The sequence below is a fragment of the Oncorhynchus masou genome, chromosome 9 (assembly GCF_036934945.1).
Source record: "Oncorhynchus masou masou isolate Uvic2021 chromosome 9, UVic_Omas_1.1, whole genome shotgun sequence".
Classification (NCBI taxonomy): Eukaryota; Metazoa; Chordata; class Actinopteri; order Salmoniformes; family Salmonidae; genus Oncorhynchus; species Oncorhynchus masou.
Window position 1 is genome coordinate 80,481,240 of NC_088220.1, and position 21,908 is coordinate 80,503,147.

Here is a 21,908-nt window from a genome sequence, read left to right on the forward strand (position 1 = left end):
AGAGGTAGGTCTGAGTGTGGTTGGGGTAGGGTTGAGAGGTAGGTCTGAGTGTGGTTGGGGTAGGGTTGAGAGGTAGGTCTGAGTGTGGTTGGGTTAGGGTTGAGAGGTAGGTCTGAGTGTGGTTGGGGTAGGGTTGAGAGGTAGGTCTGAGTGTGGTTGGGTTAGGGTTGAGAGGTAGGTCTGAGTGTGGTTGGGGTATGGGTTGAGAGGTAGGTCTGAGTGTGGTTGGGTTAGGGTTGAGAGGTAGGTCTGAGTGTGGTTGGGTTAGGGTTGTAGGTGTGGTTGGGTTAGGGTTGAGAGGTAGGTCTGAGTGTGGTTGGGTTAGGGTTGAGAGGTAGGTCTGAGTGTGGTTGGGTTAGGGTTGAGATGAAGGTTTGGGTTGAGAGGTAGGTCTGAGTGTGGTTGGGTTAGGGTTGAGAGTGGTTGGGTTAGGGTTGAGAGGTAGGTCTGAGTGTGGTTGGGTTAGGGTCTGAGAGTGGTTGGGTTAGGGTTGAGAGTGGTTGGGTTAGGGTTGAGAGTGGTTGGGTTAGGGTTGAGAGTGGTTGGGTTAGGGTTGAGATGAAGGTCTGTCCACCTACTTGGCCTCGATGTCAGCCTTCTCTCGAACGGCCTGAGCCACCTGTTCTGAGTCGTAGTATTTCTTCTTGGCTTTGGCCAGGTCCTTCACAGAGTCCTGCAGCTCCACCTGGATACGATTCAACTGTTCTATACTCTACACAGCACAGAGAGCCACAGGTTACACACACACACACATGATAGTCTACACACAGAGGTTACACACACACAGATGATCTACTAGGATATGGGACACACAGATGATCTACTAGGATATGGGACACACAGATGATATACTAGGATATGGGACACACAGATGATGATCTACTAGGATATGGGAGACACAGATGATGATCTAATAGGATATGGGACACACAGATGATGATCTACTAGGATATGGGACACACAGATGATGATCTAGGATATGGGACACACAGATGATATACTAGGATATGGGACACACAGATGATATACTAGGATATGGGACACACAGATGATATACTAGGATATGGGACACACAGATGATATACTAGGATATGGGACACACAGATGATATACTAGGATATGGGACACACAGATGATATCTAGGATATGGGACACACAGATGATATCTAGGATATGGGACACACAGATGATATCTAGGATATGGGACACACAGATGATATACTAGGATATGGGACACACAGATGATATACTAGGATATGGGACACAGATGATATACTAGGATATGGGACACACAGATGATATACTAGGATATGGGACACACAGATGATATACTAGGATATGGGACACACAGATGATATACTAGGATATGGGACACACAGATGATATACTAGGATATGGGACACACAGATGATATACTAGGATATGGGACACACAGATGATATACTAGGATATGGGACACACAGACGATATACTAGGATATGGGACACACAGACGATATACTAGGATATGGGACACACAGACGATATACTAGGATATGGGACACACAGATGATATACTAGGATATGGGACACACAGATGATATACTAGGATATGGGACACACAGATGATATACATTTAAGGATATGGGACACAGAGATGCATACACTAGGATATGGGACACACAGATGATGATCTACTAGGATATGGGACACACAGACGATATACTAGGATATGGGACACACAGATGATATACTAGGATATGGGACACACAGATGATATACTAGGATATGGGACACACAGATGATATACTAGGATATGGGACACACAGACGATATACTAGGATATGGGACACACAGATGATATACTAGGATATGGGACACACAGATGATATACTAGGATATGGGACACACAGATGATATACTAGGATATGGGACACACAGATGATATACTAGGATATGGGACACACAGATGATATACTAGGATATGGGACACACAGATGATATACTAGGATATGGGACACACAGATGATATACTAGGATATGGGACACACAGATGATATACTAGGATATGGGACACAGAGATGATATACTAGGATATGGGACACACAGATGATGATCTACTAGGATATGGGACACACAGACGATATACTAGGATATGGGACACACAGATGATATACTAGGATATGGGACACACACAGCATTACCTTTTTGAGCTAGCTGTTCCTTGGATAGCCGTACAGTTTTAGCAGGGTATGAGATCTCATTCTAGGATAGTTGTCACACACGTTGATGGAGACTGGGTCACCTGTACTGTCCCCTCCAGATAGGACACACAGCATACTACATTGGGACACACAATGATATACACGGATATGGGACGCAAGATGAAGACTGGATATGCCAACCAAGAACCATTGATGATGACACAAGTCTTCTACTCACCTGGAGTCTGTGCGTTATACGTCAGGTTTGATGCCTGGCCAATCCCTCTTCAGGTACTGACTGGCCAGCTTCTGCAGAGGGACACATAGATCATACAACAACATGACACAGCCATTGTGTTGTGTTGAGGATATGAGACAGTCTACTGTGATATAGGTTACTATGGCCCTGTATAGTGCCAGTGATATAGGTTACTGTGGACCCTGTATAGTGTCAGTGATACTAGGATATAGGTTACTAGGATATGGCCCTGTATAGTGTCAGTGATATAGGTTACTATGGCCCTGTATAGTGTCAGTGATATAGGTTACACATGGCCCTGTATAGTGTCAGTGATATAGGTTACTGTGGCCCTGTATAGTGTCAGTAGATATAGGTTACTGTGGCCCTGTATAGTGTCAGTAATGAGTTACTATGGCCCTCCAGTATAGTGCCAGTGATATAGCATTACTGTGGCCCTGTATAGTGTCAGTAATATAGGTTACTATGGCCCTGTATAGAACCAGTGATGTAGGTTACTGGCCCTGTATAGTGCAGTGATATAGGTTTGATGGCCTGTATAGTGTCAGTAATTAGGTATGGCCCTGTATAGTGTCAGTGATATAGGTTACTGTGGCCCTGTATAGTGTCAGTGATAAGGTTACTGTGGCCCTGTATAGTGTCAGTGATTAGGTTACTGTGGCCCTGTATAGTGTCTGTGATATAGGTTACTATGGCCCTGTATAGTGTCAGTGATATAGGTTACTGTGGCCCTGTATAGTGTCAGTGATATAGGTTACTGTGGCCCTGTATAGTGTCAGTGATATAGGTTACTGTGGCCCTGTATAGTGTCAGTGATATAGGTTACTGTGGCCCTGTATAGTGTCAGTAATATAGGTTACTATGGCCCTGTATAGTGTCAGTGATATAGGTTACTGTGGCCCTGTATAGTGCCAGTGATATAGGTTACTATGGCCCTGTATAGTGTCAGTGATATAGGTTACTGTGGCCCTGTATAGTGTCAGTGATATAGGTTACTGTGGCCCTGTATAGTGTCAGTGATATAGGTTACTATGGCCCTGTATAGTGTCAGTGATATAGGTTACTATGGCCCTGTATAGTGTCAGTGATATAGGTTACTATGGCCCTGTATAGTGTCAGTAATATAGGTTACTATGGCCCTGTATAGTGTCAGTGATATAGGTTACTATGGCCCTGTATAGTGTCAGTGATATAGGTTACTATGGCCCTGTATAGTGTCAGTGATATAGGTTACTGTGGCCCTGTATAGTGTCAGTGATATAGGTTACTGTGGCCCTGTATAGTGTCAGTGATATAGGTTACTGTGGCCCTGTATAGTGTCAGTGATATAGGTTACTGTGGCCTTGTATAGTGTCAGTGATATAGGTTAGTATGGTCCTGTATAGTGTCAGTGATATAGGTTACTGTGGCTCCTGTATAGAGTCAGTGATATAGGTTACTATGTCCTGTATAGTGTCAGTGATATAGGTTACTGTGGCCCTGTATAGTGTCAGTGATATTGGTTACAGTGTGTGGCCCTGTATAGTGTCAGTGATATCAGTGTTACTATGGTCCTGTATAGTGTCAGTGATATAGGTTACTGTAGAGAGAGTTGCCCTGTATAGTGCCAGTGATATAGGTTACTATGGTCCTGTATAGTGTCAGTGGAGTAGAGAGTTGTGTCCTTAACCATTTGTACATTGTAAAAACACTGTATATATATATATAAATGACATTTGTAATGTCTTCATTCATTTTTGAAACTTCTGTATGTGTGATGTCTACTGATAATTTTTATTGTTTATTTCACTCTATATATTATCTACCTTACTTGCTTTGGCAATGTTAACACATGTTACCCATGCCAATAAAGCCCACTGAATTGAATTGAATTGAGTTCTCCTGTATATAGTCAGTGTGGTAGAGAGAGTTGTCCTGTATAGAGTCCTGTATATAGTCAGTGTAGTAGAGAGAGTTGTCCTAGTCAGTGTGGTAGAGTCAGTGTAGTAGAGAGAGAGTTGTCCTGTATAGAGTCAGTGTAGTAGAGAGAGTTGTCCTGTATATAGTCAGTGTGGTAGAGAGAGAGTTGTCCTGTATAGAGTCAGTGTGGTAGAGAGAGAGTTGTCCTGTATAGAGTCAGTGTAGTAGAGAGAGAGTTCTCCTGGCCTCAACAGATAACAATCATTAATAAAACAGCAGCAACAACAAGCTGGTTCCAATCAGGACAAATAGAGCTTCAGGGCCCATTGAGGATGTGTCCCGCCCTCTCTTGCGTCTCTCTCCCGTCTGTCTGTCTGTCTGTCTGTCTGTCTGTCTGTCTGTCTGTCTGTCTCTCTCCCCACATCTCATATGCCTCTCTCATGTTAGAGAGAGAGTTCTCCTCTCAAGTCTCTCTCATGTCCCTCTCTCTCTCAGTTGTCCTCTCATGTCCCTCTCTCTCTCATGTCCCTCTCTCTCTCATGTCCCTCTCTCTCATGTCCCTCATGTCTCTCTGTCTCTCGTCCCTCATGTCCCTCTCTCTCTCTCGTCCCTCATGTCCCTCTCTCTCTCTCGTGTCCTCCTCTCTCTCATGTCCCTCTCTCTCTCATGTCCCTCTCTCTCCCTCTCTCTCATGTCCCTCTCTCTCTCATGTCCCTCTCATGTCTCTCATGTCCCCTCTCTCTCATGTCCCTCTCTCTCTCATGTCCTCTCTCTCTCATGTCCCTCTCTCTCATGTCCCTCTCTCTCATGTCCCTCTCTCATGTCCCTCTCTCTCATGTCCCTCTCTCATGTCTCTCTCTCATGTCCCTCTCTCTCATTCTCATGTCCCTCTCTCTCACTCTCATGTCCCTCTCTCTCACTCTCATGTCCCTCTCTCTCACTCTCATGCCCCCTCTCTCTCTCATGCCCCTCTCTCATGTCTCTCTCTCTCTCATGCCCTCTCTCTCTCTCTCATGCAACCACAAATCTTCTCTCTGATGGCACACTCTCATGTTTTCAAATTCCCTGAGGGAAATATGTCTCTCTCTCATTCTCATGCCCCTCTCTCTCTCTCTCATGCCCCCCTCTCTCTCTCTCTCATGCCCCTCTCTCTCTCTCATGCCCCCCTCTCTCTCTCTCATGCCCCTCTCTCTCTCATGCCCCTCTCTCTCTCTCTCTCATGCCCCTCTCTCTCTCTCATGCCCCTCTCTCATCTCCCCTCTCTCTCTCTCATGCCCCTCTCTCTCCCTCATGTCTCTCTCATGCCCCCCTCCCTCTCTGTCTCTCTCTCTATCATGTCCCTCTCTCTATCATGTCCCTCTCTCTCTCTCTCTATCATGTCCCTCTCTCTCTCTCATGTCCCTCTCTCTCTCTCATGTCCCTCTCTCTCTCTCATGTCACTCTCTCTCTCTCATGTCCCTCTCTCTCTCATGTCCCTCTCTCTCTCTCATGTCCCTCTCTCTCTCATGTCCCTCTCTCTCTCTCATGTCCCTCTCTCTCTCATGTCCCTCTCTCTCTCATGTCCCTCTCTCTCTCTCTCTATCATGTCCCTCTCTCTCTCTCTCTCTCTCTCTCTCTCTCTATCATGTCCCTCTCTCTCTCTCTCTCTCTCTCTCATGTCCCTTCCGGGTTGGAGCTTACGGTCTTACTTCCGGGTTGGAGCGAGCGGTCGCATCTACACTTCGGTCCGCAGGTAGTATAACTTTTCATTACATTTCATTATAGTACAACGGTTTGATTTGTCTAATCTTAGCAATTTCTTCTTAGCTAGCTACATAGCCGTCTTTGTATCAAAGATAATTGCGTAATTATCGTATTTCGTCGTCCTAACGTAGTCTACACTGCTATCTGCCCAGCAGCTAGCTAACGTCCACCAGCACTGTAGAAACTATTACACTCAACTGAACGACTTGATTAGTGTAGTGTTAGCTAGCTACATAGTTGTCTTTGCTGTCTTCGTATCCAAGATAATTGTGTAGTTTAGTGTGTGTAGACTTAGAGTGATTATCTTAATTTACTGAGGTTAGCTAGCCAGCTATTTGTCGTCCTTAACGTAGGAGATACTGCTAGCTAGCTAGCCAACAGCTAGCCAACGTCTACCGAATAGAACTTCAACTACCCGGTCAACATTCCGCTTCGCTCCACAGGTAGTATCACATTTTCATTTCCTTCATTACAGTACAACGGTTTGATTTGTTTGATCGTAGCTAGCTAGCTACATAGCCGTCTTTGTTTCAAAGACAATTGTGTAGTCTAGAGCGATTTTCTAGGTTAGCTAGCCAGCTATTGTCGTTCTTTTAACGTAACGTAACGTAATCAACACTGCTAGCTAGCCAGCTAGCCCCCGAATAGCAGCACTGTAGAAACTATTACACTCAACGGAACGACTTGATTAGTGTAGTGTCAACAACGCAGCCACTGCCAGCTAGCCTACAAAGTCAACAACGCAGCCACTGCCAGCTAGCCTACTCCAGCAGTACTGTATAATTTCAATCATTTTAGTCAATAAGATTCTTGCTACGTAAGCTTAACTTTCTGAACATTCGAGACGTGTAGTCCACTTGTCATTCCAATCTCCTTTGCATTAGCGTAGCCTCTTCTGTAGCCTGTCAACTATGTGTCTATCTATCCCTGTTCGCTCCTCTCTGCACAGACCATACAAACGCTCCACACCGCGTGGCCGCGGCCACCCTAATCTGGTGGTCCCAGCACGCACGACCCATGTGGAGTTCCAGGTCTCCGGTAGCCTCTGGAACTACCGATCTGCGGCCAACAAGGCAGAGTTCATCTCAGCCTATGCCTCCCTCCAGTCCCTCGACTTCTTGGCACTGACGGAAACATGGATCACCACAGATAACACTGCTACTCCTACTGCTCTCTCTTCGTCCGCCCACGTGTTCTCGCACACCCCGAGAGCATCTGGTCAGCGGGGTGGTGGCACCGGGATCCTCATCTCTCCCAAGTGGTCATTCTCTCTTTCTCCCCTTACCCATCTGTCTATCGCCTCCTTTGAATTCCATGCTGTCACAGTTACCAGCCCTTTCAAGCTTAACATCCTTATCACTTATCGCCCTCCAGGTTCCCTCGGAGAGTTCATCAATGAGCTTGATGCCTTGATAAGCTCCTTTCCTGAAGACGGCTCACCTCTCACAGTCCTGGGCGACTTTAACCTCCCCACGTCTACCTTTGACTCATTCCTCTCTGCCTCCTTCTTTCCACTCCTCTCCTCTTTTGACCTCACCCTCTCACCTTCCCCCCCTACTCACAAGGCAGGCAATACGCTCGACCTCATCTTTACTAGATGCTGTTCTTCCACTAACCTCATTGCAACTCCCCTCCAAGTCTCCGACCACTACCTTGTATCCTTTTCCCTCTCGCTCTCATCCAACACTTCCCACACTGCCCCTACTCGGATGGTATCGCGCCGTCCCAACCTTCGCTCTCTCTCCCCCGCTACTCTCTCCTCTTCCATCCTATCATCTCTCTTCCCTCTGCTCAAACCTTCTCCAACCTATCTCCTGATTCTGCCTCCTCAACCCTCCTCTCTTCCCTTTCTGCATCCTTTGACTCTCTATGTCCCCTATCCTCCAGGCCGGCTCGGTCCTCCCCTCCCGCTCCGTGGCTCGACGACTCATTGCGAGCTCACAGAACAGGGCTCCGGGCAGCCGAGCGGAAATGGAGGAAAACTGGCCTCCCTGCGGACCTGGCATCCTTTCACTCCCTCCTCTCTACATTTTCCTCCTCTGTCTCTGCTGCTAAAGCCACTTTCTACCACTCTAAATTCCAAGCATCTGCCTCTAACCCTAGGAAGCTCGTTGCCACCTTCTCCTCCCTCTGAATCCTCCCCCCCCCCTCTCTGCAGATGACTTCGTCAACCATTTTGAAAAGAAGGTCGACGACATCCGATCCTCGTTTGCTAAGTCAAACGATACCGCTGGTTCTGCTCACACTGCCCTACCCTGTGCTCTGACCTCTTTCTCCCTCTCTCTCCAGATGAAATCTCGCTTCTTGTGACGGCCGGCCGCCCAACAACCTGCCCGCTTGACCCTATCCCCTCCTCTCTTCTCCAGACCATTTCCGGAGACCTTCTCCCTTACCTCACCTCGCTCATCAACTCATCCCTGACCGCTGGCTACGTCCCTTCCGTCTTCGAGAGAGCGAGAGTTGCACCCCTTCTGAAAAAACCTACACTCGATCCCTCCGATGTCAACAACTACAGACCAGTATCCCTTCTTTCTTTTCTCTCCAAAACTCTTGAACGTGCCGTCATTGGCCAGCTCTCCCGCTATCTCTCTCAGAATGACCTTCTTGATCCAAATCAGTCAGGTTTCAAGACTAGTCATTCAACTGAGATTGCTCTTCTCTGTATCACGGAGGCGCTCCGCACTGCTAAAGCTAACTCTCTCTCCTCTGCTCTCATCCTTCTAGACCTATCGGCTGCCTTCGATACTGTGAACCATCAGATCCTCCTCTCCACCCTCTCCGAGTTGGGCATCTCCGGCGCGGCCCACGCTTGGATTGCGTCCTACCTGACAGGTCGCTCCTACCAGGTGGCGTGGCGAGAATCTGTCTCCTCACCACGCGCTCTCACCACTGGTGTCCCCCAGGGCTCTGTTCTAGGCCCTCTCCTATTCTCGCTATAGACCAAGTCACTTGGCTCTGTCATAACCTCACATGGTCTCTCCTATCATTGCTATGCAGACGACACACAATTAATCTTCTCCTTTCCCCCTTCTGATGACCAGGTGGCGAATCGCATCTCTGCATGTCTGGCAGACATATCAGTGTGGATGACGGATCACCACCTCAAGCTGAACCTCGGCAAGACGGAGCTGCTCTTCCTCCCGGGGAAGGACTGCCCGTTCCATGATCTCGCCATCACGGTTGACAACTCCACTGTGTCCTCCTCCCAGAGCGCTAAGAACCTTGGCGTGATCCTGGACAACACCCTTTCGTTCTCAACTAACATCAAGGCGGTGGCCCGTTCCTGTATGTTCATGCTCTACAACATCCACAGAGTACGACCCTGCCTCACACAGGAAGCGGTGCAGGTCCTAATCCAGGCACTTGTCATCTCCCGTCTGGATTACTGCAACTCGCTGTTGGCTGGGCTCCCTGCCTGTGCCATTAAACCCCTACAACTCATCCAGAACGCCGCAGCCCGTCTGGTGTTCAACCTTCCCAAGTTCTCTCACGTCACCCCGCTCCTCCGCTCTCTCCACTGGCTTCCAGTTGAAGCTCGCATCCGCTACAAGACCATGGTGCTTGCCTACGGAGCTGTGAGGGGAACGGCACCGCAGAACCTCCAGGCTCTGATCAGGCCCTACACCCAAACAAGGACACTGCGTTCATCCACCTCTGGCCTGCTCGCCTCCCTACCACTGAGGAAGTACAGTTCCCGCTCAGCCCAGTCAAAACTGTTCGCTGCTCTGGCCCCCAATGGTGGAACAAACTCCCTCACGACGCCAGGACAGCGGAGTCAATCACCACCTTCCGGAGACACCTGAAACCCCACCTCTTTAAGGAATACCTAGGATAGGATAAAGTAATCCTTCTCACCCCCCCTTAAATGATTTAGATGCACTATTGTAAAGTGGCTGTTCCACTGGATGTCATAAGGTGAATTCACCAATTTGTAAGTCGCTCTGGATAAGAGCGTCTGCCAAATGACTTAAATGTAATGTAAATGTCTCTCTCTCTCTATCATGTCTCTCTCTCTCTATCATGTCCCTCTCTCTCTCATGTCCCTCTCTCTCTCATGTCTCTCATGTCCCGCTCTCTCTCATGTCCCGTCCCTCATGTCCCGCTCTCTCTCATGTCCCGCTCTCTCTCATGTCCCGCTCTCTCTCATGTCCCGCTCTCTCTCATGTCCCGCTCTCTCTCATGTCCCGCTCCTCTCATGTCTCTCTCTCATGTCCCTCTCTCTCTCATGTCCCGCTCTCTCTCATGTCTCTCTCTCATGTCCCTCTCTCTCTCTCATGTCCCTCTCTCTCTCATGTCCCCCTCTCTCTCTCTCATGTCCCGTCTCATGTCCCTCTCTCTCTCATGTCCCGCTCTCTCTCTCTCATGTCCCTCTCTCTCTCTCATGTCCCTCTCTCTCTCTCATGTCTCCTCTCATGTCTCTCATCTCTCTCTCTCATGTCCCTCTCTCTCTCTCTCATGTCCCTCTCTCTCATGTCTCTCTCTCTCATGTCCCTCTCTCTCTCATGTCCCTCTCTCTCATGTCCCTCTCTCTCTCTCTCTCTCTCTCTCTCTCATGTCCCTCTCTCTCTCTCTCTCTCATGTCCCTCTCTCTCTCTCATGTCCCTCTCTCTCTCATGTCCCTCTCTCTCTCTCTCTCTCTCTCTCTCTCTCCCTCTCTCTCTCATGTCCCTCTCTCATGTCTCTCTCTCCTGTCTCTCTCTCTCTCTCATGTCCCTCTCTCTCTCTCTCATGTCCCTCCTCTCTCTCTCATGTCCCTCTCTCTCTCTCTCATGTCCCTCTCTCTCTCTCTCATGTCCTCTCTCTCATGTCCCTCTCTCTCTCATGTCCCTCTCTCTCTCTCATGTCCCTCTCTCTCATGTCTCTCTCTCTCTCTCATGTCCCTCTCTCATGTCCCTCTCTCTCTCTCATGTCCCTCTCTCTCTCATGTCCCTCTCTCTCATGTCCCTCTCATGTCCTCTCTCATGTCCCTCTCATGTCCCTCTCTCATGTCCCTCTCTCATGTCCCTCTCCCTCTCTCATGTCCATCTCTCTCTCTCTCATGTCCACCTCTCTCTCTCTCTCATGTCCATCTCTCTCTCTCTCTCTCTCTCTCATGTCCATCTCTCTCTCTCTCAATCTCACAGATGGCCATTGAGGACACACACATGGATCAACTATCCTCATGTGATTGTTTCATACCTCCAGTACTGCCCGTGGTGTTATGGGAGGGCTGGCCTGGGGAGAAAGCTCCACTATGGGGGAGACTACAGCCCACTGACCCCCCCTAAAGCCTTACCATGGGAAACACATGGCACAGATATGTGAAATAACAGCATCACAGCTGTAATAGAAGAACAATACCGTTGGCATGGAATGCGCACACACACACACACACACACACACACACACACACACACACACCACCAGTTAACCAAAATCAGTCAGAGCAGAGTGGGTGGTGCTGAAGGAAAGGGTGGAGAGGTGAAACTGACATAGGAAAGAATGGCCTCCTCTCTCTGCCTCTGACATCATCAGGGCAGACTGGGCTGGGGGGGGGGTTAGGGTAGACTGGGCTGGGCTGGGGGGTTAGGGTGTGTGTGTCTGCAACAGAGAGAAAGAGGCATTCAACTCCTCTCAATGGATATAGTGATCAGCTGGCCATACATCTTCTATTTACCTTCCTCCACCTCTTCCTCCTCCTCCTCTTCCTCAAAGTAGAGGCTCAAAATAACCCAAATAAACACACAAACACACAGGCTTAGTTTATCCTCTGTCTGTGTTTCTCTACAGCCTCCAAACCCACAAATATGGTCCTGTCTCCCTTCTCTTTGGTTCGGTCTTGTCAGTACAGCACCAGGACAGTGTCTTGTCAGCACCAGACCAGGACAGTGTCTTGTCAGCACCAGACCAGGACAGTGTCTTGTCAGCACCAGACCAGGACAGTGTCTTGTCAGCACCAGACCAGGACAGTGTCTTGTCAGTACAGCACCAGACCAGGACAGTGTCTTGTCAACAGACCAGACCAGGACAGTGTCTTGTCAGCACCAGACCAGGACAGTGTCTTGTCAGTACAGCACCAGACCAGGACAGTGTCTTGTCAGTACAGCACCAGACCAGGACAGTGTCTTGTCAGCACAGCACCAGACCAGGACAGTGTCTTGTCAGCACCAGACCAGGACAGTGTCTTGTCAGCACCAGACCAGGACAGTGTCTTGTCAGCACCAGACCAGGACAGTGTCTTGTCAGTACCAGACCAGGACAGTGTCTTGTCAGCACCAGACCAGGACAGTGTCTTGTCAGCACCAGACCAGGACAGTGTCTTGTCAGCACCAGACCAGGACAGTGTCTTGTCAGCACCAGACCAGGACAGTGTCTTGTCAGTACCAGACCAGGACAGTGTCTTGTCAGCACCAGACCAGGACAGTGTCTTGTCAGCACCAGACCAGGACAGTGTCTTGTCAGCACCAGACCAGGACAGTGTCTTGTCAGCAGTACCAGACCAGGACAGTGTCTTGTCAGTACCAGACCAGGACAGTGTCTTGTCAGCACCAGACCAGGACAGTGTCTTGTCAGCACCAGACCAGGACAGTGTCTTGTCAGCACCAGACCAGGACAGTGTCTTGTCAGCACCAGACCAGGACAGTGTCTTGTCAGCACCAGACCAGACCAGGACAGTGTCTTGTCAGCACCAGACCAGGACAGTGTCTTGTCAGCACCAGACCAGGACAGTGTCTTGTCAGCACCAGACCAGGACAGTGTCTTGTCAGCACCAGACCAGGACAGTGTCTTGTCAGCACCAGACCAGGACAGTGTCTTGTCAGCACCAGACCAGGACAGTGTCTTGTCAGCACCAGACCAGGACAGTGTCTTGTCAGCACCAGACCAGGACAGTGTCTTGTCAGCACCAGACCAGGACAGTGTCTTGTCAGCACCAGACCAGACCAGGACAGTGTCTTGTCAGCACCAGACCAGGACAGTGTCTTGTCAGCACCAGACCAGGACAGTGTCTTGTCAGCACCAGACCAGGACAGTGTCTTGTCACCAGACCAGGACAGTGTCTTGTCAGCACCAGACCAGGACAGTGTCTTGTCAGCACCAGACCAGGACAGTGTCTTGTCAGCACCAGACCAGGACAGTGTCTTGTCAGCACCAGACCAGGACAGTGTCTTGTCAGCACCAGACCAGGACAGTGTCTTGTCAGTACCAGACCAGACCAGGACAGTGTCTTGTCAGTACCAGACCAGACCAGGACAGTGTCTTGTCAGTACCAGACCAGACCAGGACAGTGTCTTGTCAGCACCAGACCAGGACAGTGTCTTGTCAGCACCAGACCAGGACAGTGTCTTGTCAGCACCAGACCAGGACAGTGTCTTGTCAGCACCAGACCAGGACAGTGTCTTGTCAGCACCAGACCAGGACAGTGTCTTGTCAGCACCAGACCAGGACAGTGTCTTGTCAGCACCAGACCAGGACAGTGTCTTGTCAGCACCAGACCAGGACAGTGTCTTGTCAGCACCAGACCAGGACAGTGTCTTGTCAGCACCAGACCAGGACAGTGTCTTGTCAGCACCAGACCAGGACAGTGTCTTGTCAGCACCAGACCAGGACAGTGTCTTGTCAGCACCAGACCAGTGGACAGACCAGGACAGTGTCTTGTCAGCACCAGACCAGGACAGTGTCTTGTCAGCACCAGACCAGGACAGTCAGCACCAGACCAGGACAGTGTCTTGTCAGCAGGACACCAGACCAGGACAGTGTCTTGTCAGCACCAGACCAGGACAGTGTCTTGTCAGCACCAGACCAGGACAGTGTCTTGTCAGCACCAGACCAGGACAGTGTCTTGTCAGCACCAGACCAGGACAGTGTCTTGTCAGCACCAGACCAGGACAGTGTCTTGTCAGCACCAGACCAGGACAGTGTCTTGTCAGCACCAGACCAGGACAGTGTCTTGTCAGCACCAGACCAGGACAGTGTCTTGTCAGCACCAGACCAGGACAGTGTCTTGTCAGCACCAGACCAGGACAGTGTCTTGTCAGCACCAGACCAGGACAGTGTCTTGTCAGTACCAGACCAGACCAGGACAGTGTCTTGTCAGTACCAGACCAGACCAGGACAGTGTCTTGTCAGTACCAGACCAGACCAGGACAGTGTCTTGTCAGTACCAGACCAGACCAGGACAGTGTCTTGTCAGTACCAGACCAGACCAGGACAGTGTCTTGTCAGTCAGTACCAGACCAGACCAGGAGTGTCTTGTCAGACCAGGACAGTGTCTTGTCAGCACCAGACCAGGACAGTGTCTTGTCAGCACCAGACCAGGACAGTGTCTTGTCAGCACCAGACCAGGACAGTGTCTTGTCAGCACCAGACCAGGACAGTGTCTTGTCAGCACCAGACCAGGACAGTGTCTTGTCAGCACCAGACCAGGACAGTGTCTTGTCAGCACCAGACCAGGACAGTGTCTTGTCAGCACCAGACCAGGACAGTGTCTTGTCAGCACCAGACCAGGACAGTGTCTTGTCAGCACCAGACCAGGACAGTGTCTTGTCAGCACCAGACCAGGACAGTGTCTTGTCAGCACCAGACCAGGACAGTGTCTTGTCAGCACCAGACCAGGACAGTGTCTTGTCAGCACCAGACCAGGACAGTGTCAGCCAGTGATTCTCTCTCCATTAGGATCAGGCCCTGAGTTAGACCTGGGAGACCAGTACCAGATGACAGGACTGGTCTAGAACCAGAGAGAACCAGAAATACCAGAAAACACTGGAGCCTGCAAGGAATAGAGCAGCACGCATACACACATCACTCAACCCCAACGAAGTGAGGTAGGCTACAGGATATGAGGTCACCTCCAGCGGAGCATGGACAAAACACTGGCATAGGCAGGCACACACACACTTCCTGTTTTTGTCCATGCCAGAGAGGATAAGACTGTACTCAGACCACAGGATATCCTGACCAGACCAGAGAGAGGGAGAGACGGAGAGAAAGAAAGAAAGAGGGAGGGAGGGAGGGAGGGAGGGAGGGAGGGAGGGAGGGAGCAGGAGAAAGGAGGAGAAAGAGTGAATGTGACGTGATGCATGTCGATATCGTCAGCTCAACATCTTAAAAAGAAAAGGATGGATAAGAAGGAAAGTACAGCAGAAAGCAAATCAATAACCATCCCTCCCTCTCACCATCCCTCCATTCCTCCCTCTCACCATCCCTCCCTCCCTCTCACCATCCCTCCATTCCTCCCTCTCACCATCCCTCCATTCACCATCCCTCCATCTCACCATCCCTCCATTCCTCCCTCTCACCATCCCTCCATTCACCATCTCTCCCTCCCTCTCACCATCCCTCCATTCCTCCCTCTCACCATCCCTCCATTCCTTCCTCTCACCATCCCTCCATTCACCATCCCTCCATCTCACTCACCATCTCTCCCTCCCTCTCACCATCCCTCCATTCACCATCCCTCCATTCCTCCCTCTCACTCACCATCCCTCCATTCCTCCCTCTCACTCACCATCCCTCCCTCTCACTCACCATCCCTCCATTCCTCCCTCTCACTCACCATCCCTCCCTCTCACTCACCATCCCTCCCTCTCACTCACCATCCCTCCGGTCCCTCCCTCTCACTCACTGTTCAGGCCTACAGTCACCATCCCTCCATTCCTCCCTCTCACTCACTGTTCAGCCCTACGGTCACCATCCCTCCATTCCTCCCTCTCACTCACCATCCCTCCCTCTCACTCACTGTTCAGCCCTACAGTCACCATCCCTCCATTCCTCCCTCTCACTCACCATTCCTCCCTCTCACTCACTGTTCAGCCCTACGGTCACCATCAGGATCTTTCTTTCTCTTTGCCTGAAATTCCCTCCCTGATCCGGTCTTTTTCTATTTCGCTCTTAGAACACCCTTCTCACTTCCCACCCCCCCCCGCCCCTCACTGTTTGTAGAAGTGAACAGAGTGAGAGAAAGTTTAGCTGCTGAGCCCGATCAGGAACACTGGCTGACAGGTGACCATGAGCCGTATGTATGGTACACACACACACACACACACACACACACACACACACACACACACACACACACACACTGACACACACACACACACACACACACACACAGTGGGGCAAAAAAGTATTTAGTCAGCCACCAATTGTGCAAGTTCTCCCACTTAAAAAGATGAGACCTGTAATTTTCATCATAGGTACACTTCAACTATGACAGACAAAATGAGAAAAAAAAATCACATTGTAGGATTTTATATGAATCTATTTGCAAATTATGGTGGAAAATAAGTATTTGGTCACCTACAAACAAGCAAGATTTCTGGCTCTCACAGACCTGTAACTTCTTCTTTAAGAGGCTTCTCTGTCCTCCACTCGTTACCTGTATTAATGGCACCTGTTTGAACTTGCTATCAGTATAAAAGACACCTGTCCACAACCTCAAACAGTCACACTCCGAACTCCAATATGGCCAAGACCAAATAGGTGTCAAAGGACACCAGAAACAAAATTGTAGACCTGCACCAGGCTGGGAAGACTGAATCTGCAATAGGTAAGCAGCTTGGTTTGAAGAAATCAACTGTGGGAGCAATTATTAGGAAATGGAAGACATACAAGAACACTGATAATCTCCCTCGATCTGGGACTCCACGCAAGATCTGACCCAGTGGGGTCAAAATGATCACAAGAACGGTGAGCAAAAATCCTAGAACCACACGGGGGGACCTAGTGAATGACCTGCAGAGAGCTGGGACCAAAGTAACAAAGCCTACCATCAGTAACACACTACGCCGCCAGGGACTCAAATCCTGCAGTGCCAGACGTGTCCCCCTGCTTAAGCCAGTACATGTCCAGGCCCGTCTGAAGTTTGCTAGAGAGCATTTGGATGATCCAGAAGAATATTGGGAGAATGTCATGATCAAACCAAAACAGAACTTTTTGTTAGAAACTCAACTCGTCGTGTTTGGAGGACAAAGAATGCGGAGTTGCATCCAAAGAACACCATACCTACTGTGAAGCATGGGGGTGGAAACATCATGCTTTGGGGCTGTTTTTCTGCAAACGGACCAGGACGACTGATCCGTGTAAAGGAAAGAATGAATGGGGCCATGTATCGTGAGATTTTGAGTGAAAACCTCCTTCCATCAGCAAGGGCATTGAAGATGAAATGTGGCTGGGTCTTTCAACATGACAATGATCCAAAACACACCGCCCAGGCAACGAAGGAATGGCTTCGTAAGAAGCATTTCAAGGTCCTGGAGTGGCCTAGCCAGTCTCCAGATCTCAACCCCATAGAAAATCTTTGAAAGGAGTTGAAAGTCTGTGTTGCCCAGCAACAGCCCAAAACAGCACTGCTCTAGAGGAGATCTGCATGGAGGAATGAGCCAAAATACCAGCAACAGTGTGTGAAAACCTTGTGAAGACTTACAGAAAATGTTTGACCTCTGTCATTGCCAACAAAGGGCATATAACAAGTATTAAGAAAACTTTTGTTATTGACCAAATACTTATTTTCCACCATAATTTGCAAATAAATTCATTAAAAATCCTACAATGTGATATTCTGGGGAAAAAAAATCTCATTTTGTCTTTCATAGTTGAAGTGTACCTATGATGAAAATTACAGGCCTCTCATCTTTTTAAGTGGGAGAACTTGCACAATTGGTGGCTGACTAAATACTTTTTTGCCCCACTGTGTGTGAGTGAGAGAGTGAGAGAGTGAGAGAGAGAGAGAGTGTTTGAGCAGATGACACAAGTGAAACACACGCACAGTCTCTCACACACACACATAGCAATTATGCAAATGACGTCGCCTTTCCCCGAAACTTTCCCAGGAACAGAGGAGGAGGGAAGGATGAGGAGGAGAGAGGGAGGAGTCAGGGATGAGAGGAGGAAAAGATGAGAGGAGGAGAGGGGGATGGATGAGAGGAGGAGAGGGATGAGAGGATGAGAGGAGGAGGGATGAGAGGAGGAGCGGGATGAGAGGAGGAGGAGTGGGATGAGAGGATGAGGGATGAGAAGGGAGGGATGAGGAGAGAGGGTAAAAGAGGAGAGGGATGAGAGGATGAGAAGGGAGGGATGAGGAGAGAGGGTAAAAGAGGAGAGGGATGAGAGGATGAGAAGGGAGGGATGAGGAGAGAGGGTAAAAGAGGAGAGGGATGAGAGGATGAGAAGGGAGGGATGAGGAGAGAGGGTAAAAGAGGAGAGGGATGAGAGGATGAGAAGGGAGGGATGAGGAGAGAGGGAGAGGGATAGGAAAGGGAGGAGAGGGATGAGAGGATGAGAGGATGAGGGAGGGATGAGGAGAGAGGGTAAAAGAGGAGAGGGATGAGAGGATGAGAAGGGAGGGATGAGGAGAGAGGGTAAAAGAGGAGAGGGATGAGAGGATGAGAAGGGAGGGATGAGGAGAGAGGGTAAAAGAGGAGAGGGAGGGGCTGATAAGCTGCAGTGCGGACTCCAGACAGACAATTGTTCTCAAGACAAGGAGATGCTGCAACACACACACACTACACACCACACACACACAGACTACACACACACACTACACACACCTAACTCTCACAGTCTCTCGTCAGAATTAGACGCCCATCCATGGTTCTCGAACGTCACATTTAGAAGTGTTTATGGTTCAGGTTAGGCATTCACGCAATGGTTTAAGAGTTAAGGTTTGTGATTGGCTTAAAACAAAAATCTCAAAAACAACTTTCTACCTCTGGATTTAAAATTACAACCTTTAGAATCAGAGGCAGATGTTTCGCCCATCCGCCATCCCCGTCCTCAACACCCTCCCCGTCCTCAACACCGTCCCCGTCCTCAACACCGTCCCCGTCCTCAACACCGTCCCCGTCCTCAACACCGTCCCCGTCCTCAACACCATAGCAAAATCCAAAACCTATTTGAAGGTAACAGCGCTCACTGTTGTCCCTAATGGCCGGTTTCCACGTCATCTCCCAACATCCTCAAACATGGATGGACGTCGAATACTGACTTGTATCACCGGTGACCTGGCTGACTACACACTACACACAACCACAGAAACACACACACACACTACGTCTTGTAATGGGAATCGATTCAGAATTGATTCCATCGATCTCTGAACAAGGAGGTGGAATCAGTCGTCCATATGATTCCCAATTTAATTAAGAATTCAAATCAATTCCTATTCAACTAGATAAAACACATTGAGAAAAATTCATAAATTAAAACAGAACACTGCACACACACACTTTTACGCCAGTCCAGTCCAGTCTGCCCCTACCACAGAACTATTCCAGGTGTGTGTGCAGTAGGAGTGGCATCAGGAGAAACAACACTGGAAGGCCTGTCATCCACACACCACACAAATGTTTTGGTCTTCGATCCTCGTGGGGACCTAAAATGTATTTCCTATTTTCACTAAACCTTACCATAACCTTAACGCGTAACCCTAAACCTTACCATAACCTTAATGCGTAACCCTAAACCTTACCATATCCTTAACGTTGACCTTAACATGTAACCCTAAACATTACCTTAACGCGTAACCCTAAACCTTACCATAACCTTAACGCGTAACCCTAAACCTTACCATATCCATAACGCGTAACCCTAAACCTTACCATAACCTTAACGCGTAACCCTAAACCTTACCATAACCTTAACATGTAACCCTAAACCTTACCATAACCTTAACATGTAACCCTAAACCTTACCATAACCTTAACGCTGACCTTAACACGTAACCCTAACCCTTACCGTAACCTTAACACTGACCTTAACACGTAACTGTAATTCTAACCCTAACCCTTAACCCCTACGCTTAAAATAGCCTTTGTGCTCATTTGGACGTGGGGAATGTCACCAAGAGGGAGATTTTTCCTTGTTTTACTATCCTTGTGGGGACCGAAGTCGAGGATAGAAGAACCAACCCACACAAACAAGCACGCAAGCCGTATCACCAAGCTATAGGCACACACAGCATGGGAGGACTTTGATTGACAGCTGATAATTAGAGGAGCATGTCTGACATACCATAAAGGCAAGAGGTCAAATGACAGGGCAGCACTCACTCCCTCCCTCTCCCTCACATTCTCTCCCTCCTTCCCTCCCCCCTCTTCCTTCCTCTACTTCACGCTCACTCCTTCCCTCCCCCATCTTCCTCTCTCTACTTCACGCTCCCTCCTTCCCTCCCCCATCTTCCTCTCTCTACTTCACGCTCCCTCCTTCCCTCCCCACTCTTCCTCCTACTTCACATTCTCTCCATCCTTCCCTCCCCCTCTAATTCACATTCTCTCCTTATTCCCCCTCTCCCTCACATTCTCTCCCTCCTTCCCTCCCCCCTCTTCCTTTCTCTACTTCACGCTCCCTCCTTCCCTCCCCCATCTTCCTCTCTCTACTTCACGCTCCCTCCTTCCCTCCCCACTCTTCCTCCTACTTCACATTCTCTCCATCCTTCTCTCCCCCTCTAATTCACATTCTCTCCTTATTCCCCCTCTCCCTCACATTCTCTCCCTCCTTCCCTCCCCCCTCTTCCTTTCTCTATTTCACGCTCCCTCCTTCCCTCCCCCATCTTCCTCTCTCTACTTCACGCTCCCTCCTTCCCTCCCCACTCTTCCTCCTACTTCACATTCTCTCCATCCTTCCCTCCCCCTCTTCCTCACATTCTCTCCCTCTTTCCCTCTCACTCAGCTGTGGTTGTTATGAGCAACTCCCCTCTGCTCACCCACTGGCCCTTTCCCAAAGACTCAAACATAGGTGACCGACCGTCCGCCTCCATTCTGACCGACCGACCGTCCGCCTCCATTCTGACCGACCGACCGACCGTCCGCCTCCATTCTGACCGACCGACCGCCTCCATTCTGACCGACCGACCGTCCGCCTCCATTCTGACCGACCGACCGACCGCCTACATTCTGACCGACCGACCGCCCGCCTACATTCTGACCGACCGACCGTCCGCCTCCATTCTGACCGACCGACCGTCCGCCTACATTCTGACCGACCGACCGCCCGCCTCGATTCTGACCGACCGATCGCCTGCCCGCCTCGATTCTGACCGACCGACCGCCTCGATTCTGACCGACCGACCGCCTCGATTCTGACCGACCGACCGCCTCGATTCTGACCGACCGACCGCCTCGATTCTGACCGACCGACCGCCTCGATTCTGACCGACCGACCGCCTCGATTCTGACCGACAGACCGCCTCGATTCTGGCCGACCGTACACCTCGAATCTGACCGACCGTCCGCCTCGAATCTGACCGACCGTCCGCCTCGAATCTGACCGACCGTCCACCTTGATTCGATCTTATGGAGCAAAATGTGAAATGGTGTTTCTTACATTATTTTTATCCAGAGACACAGAGCTACAAAATGGTATAAAATACACTGCATTTGAGGAACAATGGGAAAGTAATTCTGCTTTGAAAGTTGATGAACTTGTAACCCCACTTGGTCTTTGAATTGGTTGCCTACTGGAGAGCTCAAGCCCCACCCATCTCGTTAAGGGTTGATCTGAGCATTCTGTCCCAACAGCAGCAGTCAAGCACCCAAGCTAACTGGCTTACATTGGCTAGCTTGCTAGCTACTTCCAGAAACAAATGAGAGAAAAGCTCACTGACCATTTTACTCAACCTAGCAGAGCTTGGTAGGCTGTTTTTATGTAATTCAGAGAGTCGGTGACTGCAACTGTGCTGCTGGCAACAATTTACGTTGTTTTGTCAATGTTTACGGCCATATTCAACGGGTGTTGAGCGTTCGTAAGGGCTCTGAAATCAGACTAGATGGCCAGAGTGAATTTACCAGCTCTGTCTATCAACAGTGACATCATTAACATTCTATTGAAATTGTTACTTGCATAGTGGAGCCT

General features: G+C 49.5%; 1 protein-coding gene across 1 annotated transcript in view; it reads right to left on the reverse strand.

The window, feature by feature from the left end:
• Positions 1 to 19,003, reverse strand: part of LOC135545102 (F-BAR and double SH3 domains protein 2-like) — a 64,200-nt gene extending 45,197 nt beyond the window's left edge. Inside the window, exons 1-3 of the mRNA XM_064972742.1 lie at positions 18,788 to 19,003; positions 2,441 to 2,491; positions 579 to 712 (exon numbers count right to left, since the gene is read on the reverse strand). Of these exons, the coding sequence (XP_064828814.1) occupies positions 579 to 712; positions 2,441 to 2,491; positions 18,788 to 19,003 (401 nt within the window). The remainder of the gene's footprint in view (positions 1 to 578; positions 713 to 2,440; positions 2,492 to 18,787) is intronic.
• Between the last annotated feature and the right edge of the window lie 2,905 nt (positions 19,004 to 21,908).